The sequence below is a fragment of the Accipiter gentilis genome, chromosome 13 (genome assembly GCF_929443795.1).
Source record: "Accipiter gentilis chromosome 13, bAccGen1.1, whole genome shotgun sequence".
Taxonomy (NCBI): Eukaryota; Metazoa; Chordata; class Aves; order Accipitriformes; family Accipitridae; genus Astur; species Astur gentilis.
The window spans coordinates 3726892-3748835 of record NC_064892.1 but is presented as its reverse complement, the minus strand read 5'-3'; the positions used below and the strand labels follow the sequence as shown (position 1 = coordinate 3748835).

At 39.0% G+C, this 21944-nt stretch overlaps 1 protein-coding gene across 2 annotated transcripts in view; it reads right to left on the bottom strand.

Moving 5' to 3' along the window:
• Positions 1-21944, bottom strand: part of NALCN (sodium leak channel, non-selective) — a 244704-nt gene that overhangs the window by 180861 nt on the left and 41899 nt on the right. For both annotated transcript variants that reach the window (XM_049815990.1, XM_049815991.1), the window contains exon 7: positions 7401-7555. In XM_049815990.1, coding sequence (XP_049671947.1) covers positions 7401-7555 — 155 coding nt within the window. The remainder of the gene's footprint in view (positions 1-7400; positions 7556-21944) is intronic.

Here is a 21944-nt window from a genome sequence, read left to right as displayed (position 1 = left end):
TCCCCTCATTCTTTTCTATTATCCCAAATACCAAATGACTCAGAGCCAAGGGATTCAGGCTGTGGTGGTGACGCTGATCTGCATTTCTGGCCATTGATGCCTGTGCAAAATGACACTGGCTTCATTCAGGTGGAGATGACTATGAAAGGCCAGTAGGGGAGGAAGGAGGCATATTGGGAGGCTGAATACACCCTTGCAATCCTTTTCACTATGAGTTGTATCTCCTACTTTGAACAAATAACCTGAAAATACCATTTTTATTCTGTTCATCAACTCATAATTCACTGTTCCTCATGGACCTTGAAGTCTCAGCTGCCAGAGCAAGCAGTTGCCCAGGACAACTAATCAGTCATAATCCACCTGCCTTTCTTCCCCATGCCAGGGACCTGGGAAGACAAAGTAGCTGCTAATATTGCCGCCAAGAGACAAGCAGGCTGTGTCAGGTGGGTGTGGAGTGACAGAGAAATTCAGTGGTCAGCCTCTACCACCAGCGACAGGCTCTTTTCTTCATCCAGTGGCAGCAGGAACGGCAAGTTGGATTTCCAAGTGTTTTCTTTTGTGTTGGTATGTATTGTTAACATTCAGCCCCCTAAATGTTAAAGGGGGTTTTATACATTTTTGCGTTAGGCAATCCATGGAGAAAAATTGGAAATAACTTCATGGAAGGATGACAAAGAGCAGGTCTTTATAATACTCCCTCTAGTCACCAGTTCCTCCGGGGCCAGGAATCCCTGCTGCTCCAGACTCGGAGAAAGGGAGGTGGAAGGGAGCGTGCTCTGCCCCAGCCCCTGCATGGGGAGGAAAAGGGCGTCCTTCCAGAACGCGGGTCTCTCACTTTGACCACTGCACTACTATATAAAAACATGGGTCACACCTACTTTTTCTTTAAGAACCGGTATCAGTGTCCTGCAGCCAAATTCCTGATACAGTGTCCACATAAACAAGGGGACTTGTAGCTCTGAATGCTTGCTGTTTCTAGGAGTACCTAACTGCGGATCTGATTTAACTTGACTTTCCAGCTTTTATTCCAGACTGGTGTGAGCATCCTTCCTCCCTTTCCAGCTGTTTGGCTTTCGTGTGTCCATCACACCTCACCACTCAACACACTACTCCCACTATGAACTGTAATCCTAGAGGCAGGTACCCAACCTCTAGGCACCATTAAATCTCTCATGGAAAATGGACTTAACGGATTGTGGCAGTGAGGGGCAAGACTCAGATTCACAGCATATTATCGTAACCTTAATTCCTTCTTTCTGAACAATGCACCTAATGCCACCCCGATCTTTTTCCAGTCTAAGAGCAGCGCCTTTGCAATTCAAACTGGTTGCACCTGAAAGTTTTTTTCCCCATTGTAAAAGAACTCCTAACAGAACCAACGTAACTCTCTTGTTTGGTAGATAAAATTTCAATTTATGGGTAAATAAAGGGTCTATTTTTATCCCTGTACAAGTTTTTCATTAAAACAGTACCTACAAGTGAATTGAGGAAGTTGACTTTGGCCCCACTCCATATGATGTTTCCCTGCACAAACATTAAATTGATCTTTTAATAAACTTTTAATCTAATCATGGCAGACATTTTTCACAGCGACATATAAAATCTTTTCTTCTAATTACCAAATTAAAAAAAGGCTTTCAACTGTAGGCATGCCAAAAATATTTAAATTCTGGGTCACATATTATAAAGGAAAAGGCCTTATAATAAAAGTGGGAAATATCTGAGACCTAAAGCTCTGTTACTGTTTTACAGCCCATAAAATGAGATGATTTTGCTGGCTCATTGTGACATTGAACAGTGTTCTCTTCTACTGTAAGGCAAGTAAGGTTTAATACAGATGTAATTTTTGTGTATGTGCTTTGAAGCACTCCTTACCATTGAAATTTCATTATTTGTCTCCAAGATACAACATGTGTGTGTTTATCTGCTATATGTAAAATGGACATTAATATGGTATTTGTCAAATGCTCTCTGCAGGTATGAGATGTAATTAGTATCATTTGATAGGGTATTGGCCCTAGCAATTGACAGATGGGTTGATGATACACCATAGAATAAGATCTTCTTCTCCTTTCAGAATGATCTTTCATGGCATAAAACTTCTCTTGCTTACTTTGTAGAATATTTAACTTTTAGGTATCTTTCATTCAGGATTTCCTTTTCCTTTTGAGAATATTTGAAGCAATATGTAGCTCTGTAAATCATGAAAAAAACGTTCTCTAGGATTACGTGAAGAGTCAAATCAGTAATGTAGCTGCAAGTGTACATCTGTAGATGATTACAGATGATTGCACCCATGAGGCATGTGGAATGATTACTAGCCAGATGTTACAAAAATCTGAATGTAAAAGGACCTGTACTGTGTGGAAAGTACAGGTAAGGAGGAAAACTGCCCAGGATCCAGCAACAGTGGGGGTTCTGGCACATTTGTGTCTATGTGGTACCCTTCCCAGCAGCGTGCACGTAGACAGCTCTACCAACACCCTTAGTGTGGCCCTGATACAGCAATTACTGCCATGTTAAATATTGACTAAAGGTAGACACACACTCAGATAAACAGTGACATGGAACGCAGAATTACTTGTCATAGTTCTCCAATTGCCAAGTCTTGCATGCTCTTACTTAATTCAACAATTATAGTTATGCTTTTTAGATCTATCAGATGCAAATACTTATGCAAATACAATCACATGCCTAATGAGTTGTACAATTACTGGGGTTTATTCACAAAACAAAGGTCATTTTTTCTCAATATTTAGCTCAACTTTTTTTACACACTTCATAATACTGTCATGCTATCAGCTGCACCCTACGGAATGAAACACAGCTAGGAAAAACACAAAGAGAATAAAATCAGAAAGAAGAAACAGGCCAGCTGTGAATGTACCTGATGCTCTCAGTGGGAGACAAGACTGAAGGGTATTCTAATATAAAGGAAACATCAACCTTTTTATAGGAGCCTGAATCAAAATTAGCTAAGAAGTCTGAGAAAGAGAAGAGCTTGACAGTACCATACAGGTATAGTCAATAGTAAGGAGCTTTGCCACCCACATCCACAAAGCCAGCTAAGCCTTTCATTCAGATCCTTTCTCTCACTCCCACTCAGCCCCACAGGTAGTATTTGAAAAATCTTTCAGGCATCCTGATGGATAAAAGACTTTACTTAATATGAAGGCTCCTACTGTATAAGAACACCACCTACTCAAGAAGTCAAATTCTGTGTCAAACTGTTGGAGGGAGTACTTGAGTTTCTACCGAGTTCATAAGCAACTTACTAGAAGAAAGCAGGAACTTCTTGTAGCCTCCCATCAGCTGGAACCTGAAACATCTGAAGTCAGCTCACCTAGCGGGGCAGATTGTTCTTTCTCTACTATTTCTTCCTCCCATTTCAGAACTTCACAGAGAAAGGGATTTGAGGTACGGAGGCCTTAGCTAATTGGTTTTGCACTCAGTATTTCATTAATTCTCCAGTTTCACAAACGGTTCTGAGACAGACCTCTGTGATTGATGCTCATAACTCTCCTACAGGTACAGTCAGATAGAACTTCCCTGGTTTTTAGTAACTGCACTTGCATTAGAGATTACACCGGTAAAGTTGGCAAAACCAACTGGTGTTAATTTCATTCTACCTCCAATCTAGAAATATGTCCATTGAAGAACAGAGGCATTAGCTGCAGATATATGCTGATGTGGCCCACGTTTGGAAAATTACCTTCACAAACATCAGGTAAAACTACTCTGTGATGGGTGCAAAACCATTTGTTAAGTGTCCTTATGAGCAGCTATTAATGAAATATTGTTAGAAAGGAAGACTGTCAGCTGAGGTTCCAGAAGGGTCTGATTTAGCTCTGGTTCTATTTATTTTTTCACTCTTGCCCAGGTTGATAGAAAATAAATTATACTCACCAAATTTCAGATAAAAATAAGCTAAGAGGCACTGAAAGGAGGAAAGAATTAAAATTCCAGAAGATTTTTGCAAATAGAAAAAATAGTCTGAAAAAAAAATAAAGCATGCTATTCAACAGAGATAAACGTAAGGGTCTACGTTTAAAAAGAAATAATCAAGGAAACAAATAAAGGATGGGAAACAGTGATGGCAGCTCTTTCAAAAGGACACGAGGGCTGTAACAAATCAGAAAAACACATGAATCATCCACAACATTGCTGTTCTGAAAATGGAAAATATCTCACTGGGATGTAGAAACTGCAACAGAGCTTAGAAACACATAAAGTAATGGCTCTACTGGGGTATTCTGCCACTACTGCACTTCAACAAAGAGGTGAATCAGCTGGAGAAAGTCTAGAGAAGGACAATAAGAATAATTTAAGGTACGAAGTGTAAGTCCTATAGCAGAAGACTCAAACATTTGGAGTTATATGGCCCAGCAGGGCCATAGAGGGTAGAAGAGGCATAATGATAGTCTTGAAAGATGCAGAAAAGCTTTTTTAAAGTTTTCTCTATGTCAGTAGTGAATAAGGTGAGAAATTATGATCATAAATTGCAAAAAACAAAGATTCGGGTTATATTTTAGGAAAATCTTCCTAAGAGTACAGACAATGAAGTGCAATACATTGCCTGGAAAGACTGTGGAGTCTGCTTCACGTTGGAAGGGGATAGCCTAGATTATCTTGACAGGACAACCTCAAGCCATATTTATCAGTAGTCTATAACTATGTTCTTCCTTAAACAATACATACATACTTGCATAGAAGCATACATAAAAACAGATAAACAGAACACCTCAAAACTAAAAATAGAAAACTTGGGAAATAAATATATTGTCAAGTACCAAAACTTACACTATCATCTTTCCACTTTTCGTCCCTTTAAAGCAAAGCCATTTATAAAAGTGGGAGCAGGGTATCGCCAAAATTGAGGGATTTCCCAAATATGAAACTACCTATTTGGCATAGCCCTCACGGTATAAAAAACTCTTTTAACTTTTATTTGATTAGGACAGCTTGGTCTTCACTCAGTAATAAAACTGTAAAAAGCCTTCCCTTTTTCTTTAAAGAGAAGAAAAATAACAGCAATGATCAAATTCAAATATGCATAGCTTGTACTTATATACTGCAAATTAAGTGGTACTAATTATACAGTAGCTACCAAACTGCTATGCTCTTCTGACTTTTGTAATGATAGATTTCAGGAACCAACAGGACAGGCTGCATAATAGTATTTGCAAGTAAAATATCAATGAATGTATACAATAAAATAGTATAATTACACAGAAAAGATCTACTGCATTATTTACCTGTTAGCTACATACAAAGGTGCATCGCAAAATGGAGATTTATAAAATATTGATAAACCTGCTGGTTATAACCCTGTTTATAACATTCCTAAGTTGAGGAAGCTTGCTTAACATTTTGTGGCAAAGCTTCTGTGTCTCAACCAGTATTTTAAAGTTTAGTAATCAGCTTTCAATTGATATTCAGCTTAACTTCTGGCTGCTGTACCGAGAGGTGTTATATGCTGCTTACCTATTTCCAGACAAAAACAATATATCAATGACAAGTCTCCTAAGTCTATTGGCAATCTCTGATCTTTAAAATACAGCACTCAGAATGACACATTAATAAAGCATAGGACTGCAACTCAGGAGACCAGAGTTTGAGCCCTGTTTTTACCACTAGTTTTGCAGGTATCCCGGCTGAAACCAGGACACTTGGACAAACTATTTCATCTGTCTTTGCCAACCTGCCCCCATCATTAAAAACATACTGGCCTCCTTTATTAAGCACTCTGAGCCTCGCTCGAATCATCTACCCACTTAAGCTTGTCTAAGACATTGCAACTACATTTCCCTGGTGACCAGAGGTAGGCAGCTTGAATAACAGCCTTCAATGCCACAAACTATTTTGCATGTCAAGATAAGAAGGGTGATTTCAATCTGAGGCATAATTCTTCTGGTGATACACCTATCCCACGCTCCCCTGCCAAACCATCTCAAACAAGAGAACTTGCATGTGGATGTTTTTAGCTTCCAGTGTGAACTCAGCTCATGTTCACCCAGGCATGGCAGTATGCCGCTAACTTAGGAATCTGAAGGTTGTCTGAGAGATTAAATAGGGTTATCCTTTGAGATCTACTGAAGAAAAAAAATATATAAAACATAGGTACTATCAGTAGTGCTATTCAGCCAGCAGTACAACTGGTACACTTCTGACTCCCAGAGGAAAGAGAATGGAGCTTGGCTGAAATAATTTTTTCTCCCTTTCTCACGAGAAAAAGGAAAGGACACAAATGGCGGATTTTGATCAGAAAGTATTTGGTATCACAGAGTACTTGTTGTTATAGGACTCTCAGACTATTTCTTGTAACTCTCTGGCTCACTGTGTATATTCAGCAGCCTGGGAACTAACTGAAGTGATTTCAGCTGCAAAGGCTTTCAATATTCAAAAAAACTTCTTAGAGTGCAGTCATTCAGTCATTAAACCTTTTATTACCTTCAAGTTCAGCTGGGGCCAGGATAACAGTCTGGAGCTCAAGCCAGGAAAAATGAAAAAAAAAAAAAAAGCTTATCAGGGTCAGGGAGATGCATCAGAAAGAATATGGCCTGCAAGAACGCTTTACTGTGTGAAGGACTTCTCTACCTGTGCTGAAATGAAAATTTACAGCTCCAGGCTCCTGTTGGACCTTTGTCTGTTAAATAAATGTAAGATAACCATAATGTTCTGACAGGGTAACTGCATATTTTCCATTTGGATATGGATCTTGCCACAGCTGCCCATCCTCTTGCCACCCTTCCTGAATTTATTGTTCTACGCTTGTTTCCCCATGGGGATGGCATGACACATTGCAGCTAGCAGAGAATGTATTCTCCTGGTGACTCTGCAGGGTTTTTAACAGAACACAAATTGCACCTGTATTGCAAAATCTGCCTGACTTCCAACCATTTTTCTGGGTGATGTTCTGACTTAACACAGTTTGGATCGAGATTGCCACAGAAACACATGATCTCATTTTCTCTCTCCCCTTCTCTTTAGTACCAAGATGATTATCAAAGTAATTCAGGGTGGTGTTTTTTTTGCATGGGAATTACTACTAAAATTAGACAAATAGGATGAATTATATACTCTAAAATGAATCATAAATAAAACACAGAAATTAGTCATCGCATCTGCATACTGGTGATAATCAACAGTTGACTCTTCTTAAATAAAAGGCATTGTTTTAAAGTTATTTAAATCCTGGGATCCCAGGCAATGTAAATATAGATGATAACTTTACCATTCCAAAGCAAATAGCACAGCTTCTCTTTCTGGCATGCGCTCTACTTGAGCAGAATACTGATTGCACCTGATATCTTTTCAGCACAGACATGAGCTATCTGTTCTATTCATTTCATAAACATTTTTAAATGGATACTGAAATGGATTTTACCAGTAGGACAGACCTATCTCATTAAAGCCACTGTAGCCCAGCTCTTGCCTGCTTAGTCCCAGATCTTCAAGGTCCATGCATTTAAATCCAGGTGGGCACTGGTAACCTTCTTCTAGCTCTCTGGAACAGTGGGTGTCTGGGATAGCTAAATTATTCCAGGTTACATTTCTGTGAAAAATACAAAATTAAGGTGTTACATAAACTCAGCCCATAGCAAAACTAAACACTTGAATGAGAGAGGACTAAAGTGCATTAGCTATTATATTTGCTATCTGTTTGTAGATGTTATTTTCATTAATTAAGCACTTATTATAAAGGGTAAGCTAACAGGCTCCTAAGACTTCAGCCTTATGTAATGATAGTACAAATACTAACAGCAGAAGTTTCATACTAATGCCTAGAGACCCCATCAAAAATGGAGACTCTCCAAGACACAGACGAGTTAACACTCAGCTGCTCCAACTGCTCTTTAATGCAATTTGGACACTTACTACTTCAGGCTCCTTTGCAAATCCTGAGAGTGTGTTCAACTGCAGACAATACCGTGACTTTGACTTCACAGACATTACCTGAGCTAGCTTTGACACTCTTTAAAAGGATCATTGTGGATGACTCGTCAGCCACCCGAGGATGTATTCAGCTTCTCGCACCTTGGTCAGGCCAGGTTTCCACCACGGATAGGCACAGGCAAGAAGCCAAATCATTACATGTTCAGTGCAATTAGTATCTAGGTATTGCTGTGACTGAAACAGATCTGATTCACTTTTAGGTTAGTCCAGTAATCATTTGGTAGAACAGGTGAAAAAATCTGGACTTGTTTGAACTGGTTCAGATTGATTTATGTTGGTAAATGTAACACTGAAAAATAGAAAGATCGTGAGACAAGGAGCAGCACCACAACACAGCGTGTTGGCCATTTTTTATTGTTTCCTGAAGCTGAGCATCACTTTTCTTCCCAGCAACTCTGGCACCTGGGGCTGAGCTGCTGAAGAGGCTCTGTCCCGCTGCACCGCAATGGGAATTCAGGTAGGTCCAGCGCTAAGGGACATAAAAGCTGAAAGGAGAAGGAGGACGAGTTTGTAGCTCCCTGTCCTGTTAAACCTGTGGCTGTGGCATGTACACATAAAGATGGGCATCCAAGTACACCCGAACTTTGGTAAGGAGAAGCTCAGGCAGTTGATTCCCCCTAAGCATTTACAGCACCCAGTTAATAATTGCAGTACAGAGTCCTTTGCCAAAACCAAACCACCGGTCACCCCATTTCCCAAGAAGTAGTTTAGTTAAGAGGTAACCTTAGCAAACCACCTCCCTCCATCCTGAGCAGTTCCCTGTTAGGGTCTACAAAGCAACACAGCACAGTATTACAGCACAGAAGTGACAATTCGTGTGACTTGTGCTATGGGTCATCTGGGTAAACCAAAGAGAAGAAAGGTTGCAATATGACAGAGCTCCAACTGTGCTGAATAGCCACACAGCTAAGCAACGTCCATTTTTCTCCTTGCTTGTATCCTCTCATCCAGCAAATGAAAATCCTGATTTTTGGTTCAGTTCTAGGGCAATTTCAAATCAGACTTGAAAAGCTAATCATGGTGAGTTCTGGGCTGAGAAAAAAAACAGTCAATAGCATTTTTCCATTCATGTTCATGTTGATTCTGACTTCCTGGTCACAGCACAGACTTTTGATATAGAAATACCCAAAATGAATTGCTGAAAGTTACAAAGAAAATCTTGCAGTATTCACCTTATTATCCTAGGCTTCAGACCAGTGCCCTAAAATTCATCATTTTAATTAATCTTGCTTGTCCACAGAAAAGGTAAAACTTGTCAGTCTGCCCTTTACTATAATTAGTATCTTATTGTTCTTCTGAAAGTCCTCTTCTTTTAATCTAACTCACAGATGCATTTTGACAACTAAATTGGGTGAACAGAAGCTTTAATTACTTTATTTTTCTTGCTTTTATGCACTGCATGCGATAGCAATAGATTAGTCTAAATGTGTCAGTGCGAAACTAAAGCTTCCTACAAAATTCTTCCTAGGCAATTATAAATGCAGAGAAATAGCTGTAGTTGCACCCATCCTGTAGTCATTTCTTCATGATACCAGAGAGCCATACATACCTGCATGCATGCACACACACACACATACAGTTCCCGCTACGGTTTTAAAGAACACCCTGAAATTTAGCTATGTGAGTAACTAGAAAGAAGGACAGATACACAAGCATCTGTGTACTCATTTCATTTTTTGTAAAGGTGCTTAGCACGTGTCACTCAAGGATTTAAGAACTCATCTGAGCATCTTAATTCCTTTATACTAGAATATGTTAATTCATACCCAGTTGTATGCTTTAAGTACGTTAGGTTTATGATACGGCCATCTAAAAACCATTATTATATATAGGATTATCATAAGACAACATTTTATGAATATTCTCAGAAATGACAATTAATTCATTGGCTCAAGCAGATTCAGAACCCTGGCTACTGGTAGCTAATGAATTTTACATTATGGTTTGCATTAGAAAATCCCTCAGATCCAAGAGGCTAGCAGTGAGAGGGCATATTATTAAAAGTATTGCCGGCTCAATCGCTACAATGCAAAGCACATTTTAAGTGCTTCATTAAACCTAGGTCAGTTTTATATCACATCAAACCTCCTTCTGAAGAAGAAAAGCTGTCTCCATGCACTGAGTATGATTTAGGCTAAAAAGGAAGAATCTCTGCTTATAGTACCTGTACAGATATAGGCCTTTTTTGGACAAACATCACTAGGCAATTTGCGTTCTGCCTCAAGACAGTAAATAAGCATAGACTAGTCTATGTGGACTAGACAATATTAGCCGTTAAATCTAGAAGTGGCTAGAGTATCACCAGGTGTTTTCAATATAAGGCGATAAGTACCAAGATGCTGATTCAGCACATAACTAGTTTGAGCATCTTAGAAGTTTGACTAGGCAATGTGCTTAAATATCTTGCTGAATAGGGTGCCTTGATGAAATTACAAATTCTTGCAACGTGACCAAAGAAATAATTCATCCCAATAGACCAACTGAATATTTCTATGCAGAGCATTCAGTGTCTATGGAGTACAGCATCAACCCAAGAGGCGAGCTGAGAAATTAGTTCTGCACAGGAATGCAAAGGATGCAGAAGGAGATAATTGACTCCACATTGCTTGATAAGAATCCCTCAATAATCAGATTGTTGCAAAAGACACAGGAGTGCTCCTCTGACACGTTTTTAACTGCCTGAAGAACTTTCTGACTACATATTTACATATGTTGACCACAAGAAGAACCTGAATTGATGTGTCCTGGCAGTACATGTGCCTGTTTTCCATGACATCTGTAGCAAAACTGGTCTTTCGACCACTATGTGCTGATGTGAGCACAATCTCTCTTTGAGCACCATCTCTTGATTAGGGCTGCTCTTCAAAGAGAGGTTTTGACAACTGAAGAGACAAATTACTTGAGGTAGCTCCTAACTGCCTATTTTCTGTTAGCCTGACTTTCTCTGCTGAAAATAGAAATGGAGAAAAAATGGGATTTTTTTATTCTGGTATTCTATTAGTTTTCTAAGATATCACCAGAAAGCCATTGAAAATTACCAATCTACTCATTTAGTTTCCAGATCTAGAAAATTAGAGCAAAAAAATTAAGGCTATTTATTGACAAGGTATTAAAAAACCCATTCCAAATGGTTAATTAGGTAAAGAAGTCCAGTAACTAAAGATGAATCAGCTGGAGCTGAAGGATTTTCTGTGAGTTGAAAGGAACCCTATATCTGCCTCTGCACCAAAACCAGGCACTGTGCAGCTGCTGACTAAAGAACTACTGTGTTGGTAAAAATACCACGGCAGACATAAAAAATGGCTGGTGGATCACAAAGCAAGTAAGCAGCAACTGTACAGCTTCCAAATAGGGAGCAATACGTTAACTGGGATCTCAGAGGAATTGGCACTGGGTTCTGTGCTATCCATTTTCATTAGTGACCTGGGGGACTGTGTGAACGTCGCTTCATCAAAATCACACAAAGCATATGCTGAAGGATGACAAAAACCTTTGAGAACAGAGAAGGATTATGTCGTTCTGAAGAGCTTAAAGGTTACTCTCAGTAACTGTGATTTAATGTCAAGTAATGAATTCAGAAAGTGATAGAACCTAAATGCGAAATGGACACTGCTGTATAAAAAGTACTAATAAAGAAATAGGCTTGTATCAGATGATTGATAAGAGATAGATTTCTCTTTAAGATATCAAGAATTCATAGTTTCCTCTTCTGCTATATGAATTTAGACATCTAACTCTGAGCATGGAATTTCGAAAAAAACCTTCCATTCCTATACATTTTTCTAAAAGACGCTTCTGTTTTGCCATATTGCCAGAACACAAGGCAAAAGCACCAAGCTAGTGAGAATATAGCAATGAACCTAAAATAAACCCTGGAAAAGAGCACAGAGCTCCATGCTGCAGAGAAGTTCCTGAAGCTCAAATTAAATTGATTCTGTGCCAGGATCACTCAAACATTTTCTGATGAAGAAATACTGTGATTCTACATTGACTTTAGACAAGTTACCTCATGAGTATTATTAATACTGTTCTCTTACATTATATAGGTGAATGATATCTAATGATTTGTCTTTATTCTGGAAACCAGGGTGATCTACTTCCATGAAACACCTTCACTGCACCATTCTAGACAATTGTTATAGCCCATGAAAATTTTTTTAAGGTTTAAATTCTATATTATATCAGTATATTATGAAATGAGTTGTAACTTACAAGCTGGATTCCTAGTGGGAAAATAAGGTCAGCTGTGTCATGAGCATCCTCATTTTAACAATGCTTTTGGAGCTTTCTTTGAAGCACCAAAAGATAAATGCAAGATATGTATAGACTGGCAGATTAATGATAATGGAACCTCTCAGGTCACAGATGTGGTATAGCAAATACTAACTTCTCTCTTGCTAATTTCTTACTAGTACATTTAATCATACAAAAGAACAGATTTTCACATCAAATGTTGAATAAGCTCTATGTAGCCACAAATACTTTGCATTCTAGATTTAAAGCTCCCTCCTGCAATTGAGTCTGTGCAAATACCCAGGACTTCTAACTCAATTTGATTTTCCTCACACAGATTGCTAGTGCCATTTGGGATGCCTGATGCCCTCTTAACCCTTAGATGCAGATCTAGGAGGTCACAGGCCTCTGCAGGTCCTGTGCCACACCTGAGAGCCCGGTGTCATACCTGAGTGTCCTGGATACATCAGTTATTTCAAGTAGCACTAAATGCCTACACATGGATAACTGCATCAGGCCCTTTCAGATTAAAAAAAAAAAAAAAGATGGTTCCTATGGTTAATAATCCAAGTCATCAGCCTTAGTTTGCTTTCCCCCTGTACCTCCACACAGTTTGCGCACTTGTCTTCCGATCAAGAGACTTTTCTTAAAGAATATGATTTACAGAGATGAAAAAGAAAAGAGAAAAAAAAATACTTTTGGCATATCCATAATTAATGGCTGTAATTTTATACCAATAAAAATCAGGAAATCTGAGACTAAGGTTCCTGTGACAACATTATACCAGTAACATTATGCAGAAGGGAAGTTTTAAATAACTTTTCTATTTAGAATACGTCCTCTTAAAAGCTCAGATAGCTCATGCCAACTACTATACAGCTGCCAATCTTACTAGGTAGTTAAAAATATTTCTTTCATTTTCCAAGTTACGCTTGTTTTCAGAGACTCTGGAAATGTAAAAGATAGGAAGCCTAGATGGAAAAGGGCTTGCTTTTTGTCTGACTTCTTGTAAAAAATAAAAGTGAGAAGGGTTAAAGTTTATTTGTTGCTTGGTGACTGTGAAAGCAATCTAAGCACCTAGGCAAATTTCCTTTCATTAGTCCTTTTAAATGTGTCTTTTATTCTCAAATCTGTATCTTAATTCTTACTGTGCTAACCCAATCAAGTCCATTTTCTCCAGTGGGAAGCTCTGAACATCAACTGCTAGTAACAGATGGTTCCTAGACTACTTCCTTACACTACTGCTCTTTTTACAGAAAGACCCAACAATAACAACAGCTGCTCCTGCACAATTGTTAGAATAATAATATTGTGTTATAGTAATTATAAGAACTTTGTTTCTATCATGAAGTTTTCCACTGATCATTTGCATAATTATTATCACATCATGACCTCAGCTTAACAAGGAAGATATTGATGTATAAACCAGTGATATTGATAGTTCTAAAATTTGCAGTAGTAGTTTATCATTATTATTGGGCATGTTTTTTTCAAAATGTACTCACTGTCAGTTAACTCTCCTGTCACTGAAGTCAGACACGTATATAACCGTTAACTTCACTGAAAGGGAGTCATACTGTAAATGAGTTCTATTGATAGATCTTCTAGTTTGCGCAGAAAGAGATTGCAACTTAGGACAATGCTGCTGCCGGAGTCATTACAGGTTCTAGATAATTCAGTAACAGTAGAATCCACAATCACCAGTGACAGTTTAAGAAATTCCAGAGTACCTCTCTGGTTTAAGGACTACAGATATGTCTAGGCACAATTCTTCCTCTATTTTATAATCTTAGCATTCCTGAGGGTCGTGTTTAAATGTTACGTTTTACTTTTAGACAAACTTAGATCTAAAGTCATCATGTCCCATACTTACAGAACCAGTTTCCTGTTTTTAATCTGAGAACAAAATCTGTTTTATCTTTTAAACTGGAAGTGTGAAAACTTCATCCATATTTAATGTTTCTCATAATTGTATCTGTAATTATAACTATAAAGCTTTCAAACCTTTCTGGTAACAGATTGTCTCTGATATCTATTTATTATTTTTATCACATTAAAAGATAAGATAGGGCATGCTTAAAGGACCCATGACTTTAGGAACACTACAAACATCAAGCTTAAGCTTTGGCAACATTCCACATTTTACATTTTAACTTGGCAAACACAGATTTCACTACTCAAGAATTAGTAACCAAGGAGAATATCAGACAGCATCTGCTAGGGATAATTATATTCAAATCAACAGGCCCAAATAACTGAGGGCATCTCTCATCTCTTCTATTAATTTTTAATAAATCTTGAAATAGCAGGGAAATTCCAGAAGAATGCTAATGCGCCATTAATTTTTAAAGAACAAGCAGCACGACTCGTTAGCCTGACATCAACCAAGACAAAAGAAAGAGTGAGCTAATACAAAGCCTAATTGATAAAGAGTGAAGAACAGGAAAGTAATTAATGACAGAGAGTATAAATTTAGAGAAAAAAATTTTCTCATCATACTAACAGGATTTTGATAAGATTACGGATTTGTCCAATAAAATTGCCTGGTTTAGACTTTGTAAAGCAATTCATTCAATAACACATGACTGACTAAAAAGTTGGCACTATATAATATCAATAAAGCACATGCTAAATGGGGTGAAAACTGATTAACTGCATGTCAGAAAAATACTTGCCAGTGAAATGATCATCATGCTCTACCATAATCATTGAGGAAGAAACAGGTATAAAATCAAGAATACAGATACAAACATAAATAACAATGAGGATGGGGAAGTCTGACAAGTTACCAGGATCATTTGCTTACCTGGATGCAGTAAAACTAAATGTGCTTTAATACAGCCAAATGCAAAGTTATAGAGGTAGGATCACTGAAAGCAAACCTCATGGCCTGTGGTCTATGGAATAAAAGGGATAAAGGGGCATGGAAATACTATACTATGGAATATACATGCTCCATGAAAGTTTGAAATGAGGAGACAGGGCATCTTCTCATATTTGTCCCAAAAACATCATGGCAAGAATGAGCCAGTGCTTTCCCAGACTTTACAAGCAGAACAATAATGAGTGAATGTCCCTTTCTGTATGGCACTCATACAAATTGTGATTAATATTATGTACAGGTTTTTTGTTCATATTTTTAAAAATATTTGAAAAATTGAGGAAATCCTCAAAAACCAGGAAAATGAGAACACTGGAGAATATGCTTTGCAGTAAGAGACTTAAAGAGCTAAATGATGTTAGTTTATTAAAAAGCACATTGAAAGGTGCCTCAATTGTTGTGTGTAAGTGGATTCACACAGAGAAAATACTGGGAATTAAGGTTCTGTGTAATCTAGCATAAAAAAGTATAACAAGAATAGAAAGCTAACAGCTGAAGCCAGACAAATTAAGATGATGAATTAGGAACATATTTTTAACAGTGAAACAGTTTTTGGTATAAACAAAAAGTTCCCTTGCTTATGAATTGTTCGTCTGCCAACTAATCGAGAATAGACACATATCTAGGAGACACACTGGAGTCAGATGCAAGCTTTAAGGTTTCACAGAGGAGAAACAAAATGAAGTCTGACTAGATGATCCAAGTGTTTCTTTTGACTCTAAATTCAATATATGGATACTGTAATATTTTACTACTGCTAAAATATTGCCTTTCAGTATGTTTGCCCCAAGAGACATAGATTTATATATCTTACCATTCAGTTCAGATCTTTTATTCATTATTTATATGCTCATTTTCAGGTTTCAGTATCCGGGGTTTTTTGACAGTTTTCATGGTCCTCTAGTGTGCAAGTTTAAGCCTTTGTGGACAGAACTTGGAGGTTCTTACTTTTTTGGTCAATTTTTCACAAAGAAAATTGTTTACATGTTTATTCAACAAATTAAGTACTGGTCTTACTCCTTTCTTCTCCCACCCATATTCAGTAATCAGGGCGTGATTAAATGAGACTGCCTATTACATGAGGCAGTAACACTAGGTAAAGTTTGATTTGATTTTGATTGTAGCTTTTTTTCCTTATGTGACCTAAGTTATGGTCTACAGAATGTGCCTTTGATGTGCCATCTATTCCTACTCACTGCACAGGAATTTTGAAGAGATTCAAATTCAATCACCAACCTTATCTCACACTTCAGGGTGCGAAATTTCAAAGACCCAGCATCTTTTAGCTGAATCACTAGAAGGAGCTGCACAACAAAAGGCTGCAGCTCTGCTGTCCTGACTTATCCCACCTCAATTTAGGCAATGAAGACAGAGAGAGAGAAATACATCTCCAGAGGTTCAGAGGTCAGTAGGTCCAGCCACACTCCAGAAGTACCCTTCTCTCTCTCTGCTAGCCAGAGAGGGAATTCAAGGCATTTAGGTTCCCAACACAGGTCCTAACACGAAAATCAGATGACTGTACTCAGGGCAGATCACTCACATCAGGCAAAGCCAATGCTGTCATTGCCCAAGTGAAAACAGGATGGTTGAGGCTACTTAACAGCTTTAACAATGGATTGGTTTGATCACTGGTTACTGGCATTAGAGGAAATTAAATTCAAGGAAGAAATCTTTCCTATGGACAGTGCTGGAATGTACATCCAGGCACTAGAAAGCAAAGCTCAAAGAAGAAAATTTTCAGAAGTTTTCAGTATGGATTTGATCTTAAAGTAGTACGCATGAACAGTACTATTTTGAGATTTTATCAAACGCCACATGACATAACTCTATGACAGCCCATTTTTGTGACTGCTACAGTCATGAGGGAGCTGAAGTCAAATAGCAATTGCATGATATGTACGCTAATGCAAGACTTGTTTCACAGGAATCAAACCAACATGAATTAATGGCACTTGCACAACGAAGGAAGCTGTCGCTATAAGTGCCAATATGCACGAATCTGCATTTCACGGAGGTGTATCAAATTAGACTTATTTACAAGTTGAAGTGATCTCATATCTATAGTACCTATTACAATCCAATAAAGTATTTCCATAGAGAATTTAAAAGAAAGACTGAAAAATGCCTCCATTCTGTTTTAAATTGCAAGGGCATAAACTGAACTACATCAAACAACCTAAGCTGAAGACTGTATCCAGTTTGATTTTAAAATATGTTCAGGATCACTTCAAAAAAACTACATTTGCACATCAGACTTACCTGGATTAAATACAGAAAACTACCTTCTGAGTAGCTGTCTACCAACTATAGGGAAAACACAAAGTCACTAAACTGCAGGGTAGGATTTGAAAATTGTAAGCCTGAAGTTCAGCTGGGAATCACTGCCATCAAAGCTCACTCAGGCCCATCACCCACAGCAGCAGAGTTAGCCACTACTAGCAAGCAGGGGCGGTTTTTGTGGCTCTCTCTTTGCACCACTGCATCATGCAGTTTTAGCTCAACAAACTTTCTGCTTAGGCACAAGACAGGGTAATCCTCAGCATCATAAAAGAATACTGCCCTGAATCCAAATCTGAACTACGTGCAACACAAATTCCTTCCTAAAGCTTGTGTTGCAAAGTGTCAAGACTGTACACAGGATGCCTTCATCAAATGCATTTACACAGGCCAGTCGCTCACGTAACATCTGAAGTGGCAGGAGATGCGACTCTCAGCATAGTAAATGAAAGGGACTGCTATCGCTGAGCACCTGAGAACAAATTTTCAACATCATCCAGCTAGCTCCAAATGGAAACTCGTTAGCAGTTGCCTGTTGGACTGGCCGGTTCCATTCGGCAGAACTGGCCGTGCCACCGAAGCTCTCACTTTACCTATGAGAAAGCAGCGTGATCTCTCCATTTTATAGCATGACTGCTACACAAACAAGGTGGACAGGAAGATTTACTGCCAAAACTGGATCGCTGTTTTATCTGGTGAAAGGGCTTCACTGACAGGGCATTACAGAGAACAGTATCATTAAAATATGCAGCTACAGACCTCCAGTAAGGTCAAATAATTTTGCCAATAAGGGATCTGAAACATTGCTGGGGCTCCAAGAAACCCAAATGTAAAAGCCCAGATCGGTCTAGCCTTCAAGCCTACAGGCTACAACCAGCTCAAGAGAGAAAACTAAATGAGCCATTGACAGTCTGTAACCAAAGGTTTTTCTTCAAATAGCAGCTGAAAAGCCCTTCTCATTAACCTGCCAGGTAGAAGGTGTACAATAAGTTGGCCTGGATTGTAGTTTTAATACTGCCCCGAGGCAATGGCCAAGACAATCAAGAAAAGAGGCAGGCAGCATAAAAGATCAAGCTGTAACAGGTAATAAATCTTGTTCCTGCTGCCTTAGCAGGCAGCCCACATAGAGAGAGAGCATGAGGAGTCTAAGCCTTTGTTTGAGGTGAGCTAGGGACAGGGATGAAGACAAGGAGCTGGAAGGGAGAGGGTGGGCAGTAAACTATGAATCTGGGAAGAAAACCGGTTAAGTCAGGCATCAGTGAGCCCAGCAGAGCCTGCTACAGCAGGGACAGAAGGGTGGCCAGTATTTTAGGCACTGGAAAAGGGGGAACGTGGTGCATTTGCGTCAAGTACAAACAATGTGGTTCACTGAGTATAAAGGCAGCTGATGAGCCTGTTCCATGCTAAGGAGATAGGGAGTGATGCTGGATTTGGGGGCTCTTCTGGAAATTTACTTAAAAGTTTTCCATCTTGTATGAGAGAGAGAGGGCAGGGGACTGTGGGTCTGACTATGTAAGAGGGTGGAAAAGTAGGGGAGGGGGAGGGGGATCTGTGTAAAGATTGAGTAGAAACATATTTTACGTTACCATATTTTGTTTTATTTTACACCATAAAATAAAAATGAATAATAACACCTCTGACAGTAAGAAGCATGTTTTGGTGAGAGAATTGGATACGCCATGTGGAGTAGGATGAAAAATGAAGTTGGAACATTCAAGAACATGCTCTCACCCCAACTCCAAAGTTTATACACAAAGAGAGAGAAAAGAACAAGATGCAGCAAGCCACTCTCTCACCTCTGCCCTAACACACAATAGTTCCACCCCTGCATCCAGTCCTCCCCACTTTCAATGTGGCCCCCTTTAAAAGAGACGTAGCAAAGGCAAACAGCTCTTCAGGTGCTGAGGATAACAATACCTGACGTCTGTTATTTCAGGAAGGACCACATAGAATCACATTAAAAAAAGGTTGGATATGAACTCTCAACAGGACGTTAAATATAGTTCCCTGCCCCAGACTATTTCTGCCTTTCCCAAGAGAAGTTCACACAGCCTGTTTTAAAGTTCCCCAGTGGGGAAATTCAGAACCTCTCTAAGGAATGGACTCCAGTGCAGCTTTATCCCTACCACTACAAAGTTTTTTTCCTGATATCCTATCTAACCTGAAATTTTCTTCCTGAAAAGTAATACAAGTACTTCTTATCCTAGTACAGAAACAGAGACCAGATTCCTTTCCTCTGTGCAAGTTTTTATCCAGTCAAAACCTGCTATGTATGCACTTGTTTTCAGTTGAGCTAAAAAATGCCAAACACTCCTTATCAGCTCTGCTCTATAGATCTAAGCTCATTCCCTTTTCACCTCCTTTAGACTCTCTCCAAATGATGCCTATATGTCGTCTAATACTACAATTTACACATTTTTACAACAGCACAATTCTGTTGATCTCTGTTCCTCCATTATGCTCCCAAATCACTTTATGAACTACCTCCTAAACAGTCATTCAAATGCTGTATTTGTACAGTTCGTTTTTCCTACGTGCAGTGTATTGTCCCTGCTGACTTCCATCCAACTTTTTCAGACCATGTCTTCAATTTATCAAGGTCATTTTCATTCTAATCTTGCCTTCCAAAATGTCTGCAGTCCCTCCCAACTTCATGTCATCCTCAGTTCAGTAAGTATATTCTATCTGCCATCATCCAGGGTGTTAACAAAACTTCCAAATAGCACAAGACAGACTTATGTGGATCCTCACTCTTTCTGTTCTGACAATGAGCCATTAATATCAACTCACTGAACATGTTTTCCAAGCAGTTCTATGATTATTTTCACCTTAACCATGTTTCTCCTGCCAGCTTACAAAAATGTCCTGTGAGACTGTTACAAAGCCTTCCTAAAATAAGGATATGACATCCACTCTTCTCTCCAATTCACGTGGCTGTTACTCTGCCATAAATAATTATGTTTTAAACTTTAAAATGAAAGAGGGTAGATTTAGATTAGATGTAAGGAAGAAATTCTTCACTGTGAGGGTGGTGAGGCACTGGACCAGGTTGCCCAGAGAAGCTGTGGCTGCCCCATCCCTGGCAGTGTTCAAGGACAGGCTGGATGGGGCTTTGGGCAACCTGGTCTAGTGGAAGGTGTCCCTGCCCGTGGCAGGGGGGTTGAACTAGATGGTCTTTAAATGTCCTTCCAACCCAAACCATTCTATAATTCTATGATTCTATATTGGTTTGGCATGGTTTATTCTTGACAAATCCACATTAGCTGCTACTTGCTTCCTTGTTATCTTCCACATGCTTACAAATTTTTGTTTGTTTATTCACTACAGAATTCTTTCAGGGGTAGAAGTTAAGCTTACCAGTATTCCAGCTGTAATTCCCTGGCTTTTCTTGCCCTGTCCCTCATCCCTTCCTCCTTTTTAAACTTCTGCTGTTTTCCTGCCTCGCAGTTCCTCACCCACCCTCCACAAGTTCTCACAAATAATAAAATAGCTGAGATGATAGCTTCAGTCTGCTCACAAGTATCTCAGGATGAATAGTCCAGCATTTTGCAGACCTTTCTAAATTGCAGTAATCCAAAGGATTGGGACAGGAATAAAATTTAGACATCACATTCAGCTTCCAGAAAGCAGTACAAAACCGAAAACAGTCACCTGGTTTTCAAAACAACATATAAGCTCATGGAAACAGAGCTGAAGTCTCTTTTAGAATTTCTTTCTTACTATTCCCTGTAACTGCTTGTGTATCCAGAAGAGACGCTTCCTCACAGCATTTCCAGGCTAAGGAAGATAACTGCTGTCTAACCTGTGAATGTCAGGACATCCACAGCCTTCTCCATTAGTTGTCTGGCTTCCTCTTGCAACATGAAGAACAGACTTTTCCAGCTTCCTTTCTATTCAAGAAAGGAAACAGCACCTGATCACCCATCTGGCAGATTCAGTGGCGATCACTCTTAGCATTCTGTTTTTCTAGCAATGTCTGGCCTTCCCCTCAATTTTTTGATATACTGAAGGATGTCCTTACTTCTGGCATCTTGGCCTCCTGCAGGTTTCCTGTGGAAAGTTCAGTACATACCATGCCTCAGTTCTGTACAGCAATTATAAGGTAAAAATCTCGTGGATAAATATAGAAGTTTCCCTACAGCAAAGAGGAGATGTGGTAGTTATGTTATTCAAATCCTTGTATTTATAGTTAGACAATTTCACAATAATCTATAAAATCCACTCCGGTTTACTCAAAAGGACTTATTAGCCAGAGGAAAGAAATCCCGTAAAGGCTGACAGAAGTTCAATAAACTTTGATGTCTGCACTGGGACAAAGAACTGTGCAAACCCGAATGGCTCCAAATCTTAGTAGAGATAAGCATGGCTCATTACTGAGCTATGAAGAACTGAGGCTATTGGGTTCCCATCACTCTCTCCTAGACCTTCCTTAAAAGGTCACCTTCTTGCTCAAAATGGAGCTGGACAAACAAAAACACTAGAAAGCCTGCGTGAAATGAAACAACAGTCTAATTGCTTTGGATAACTGTGTAACAATTCTAAACAAAATTAGGATTTCTGCTCAGAAATCACATACCCTCTGAAAGTGAGGAGAATC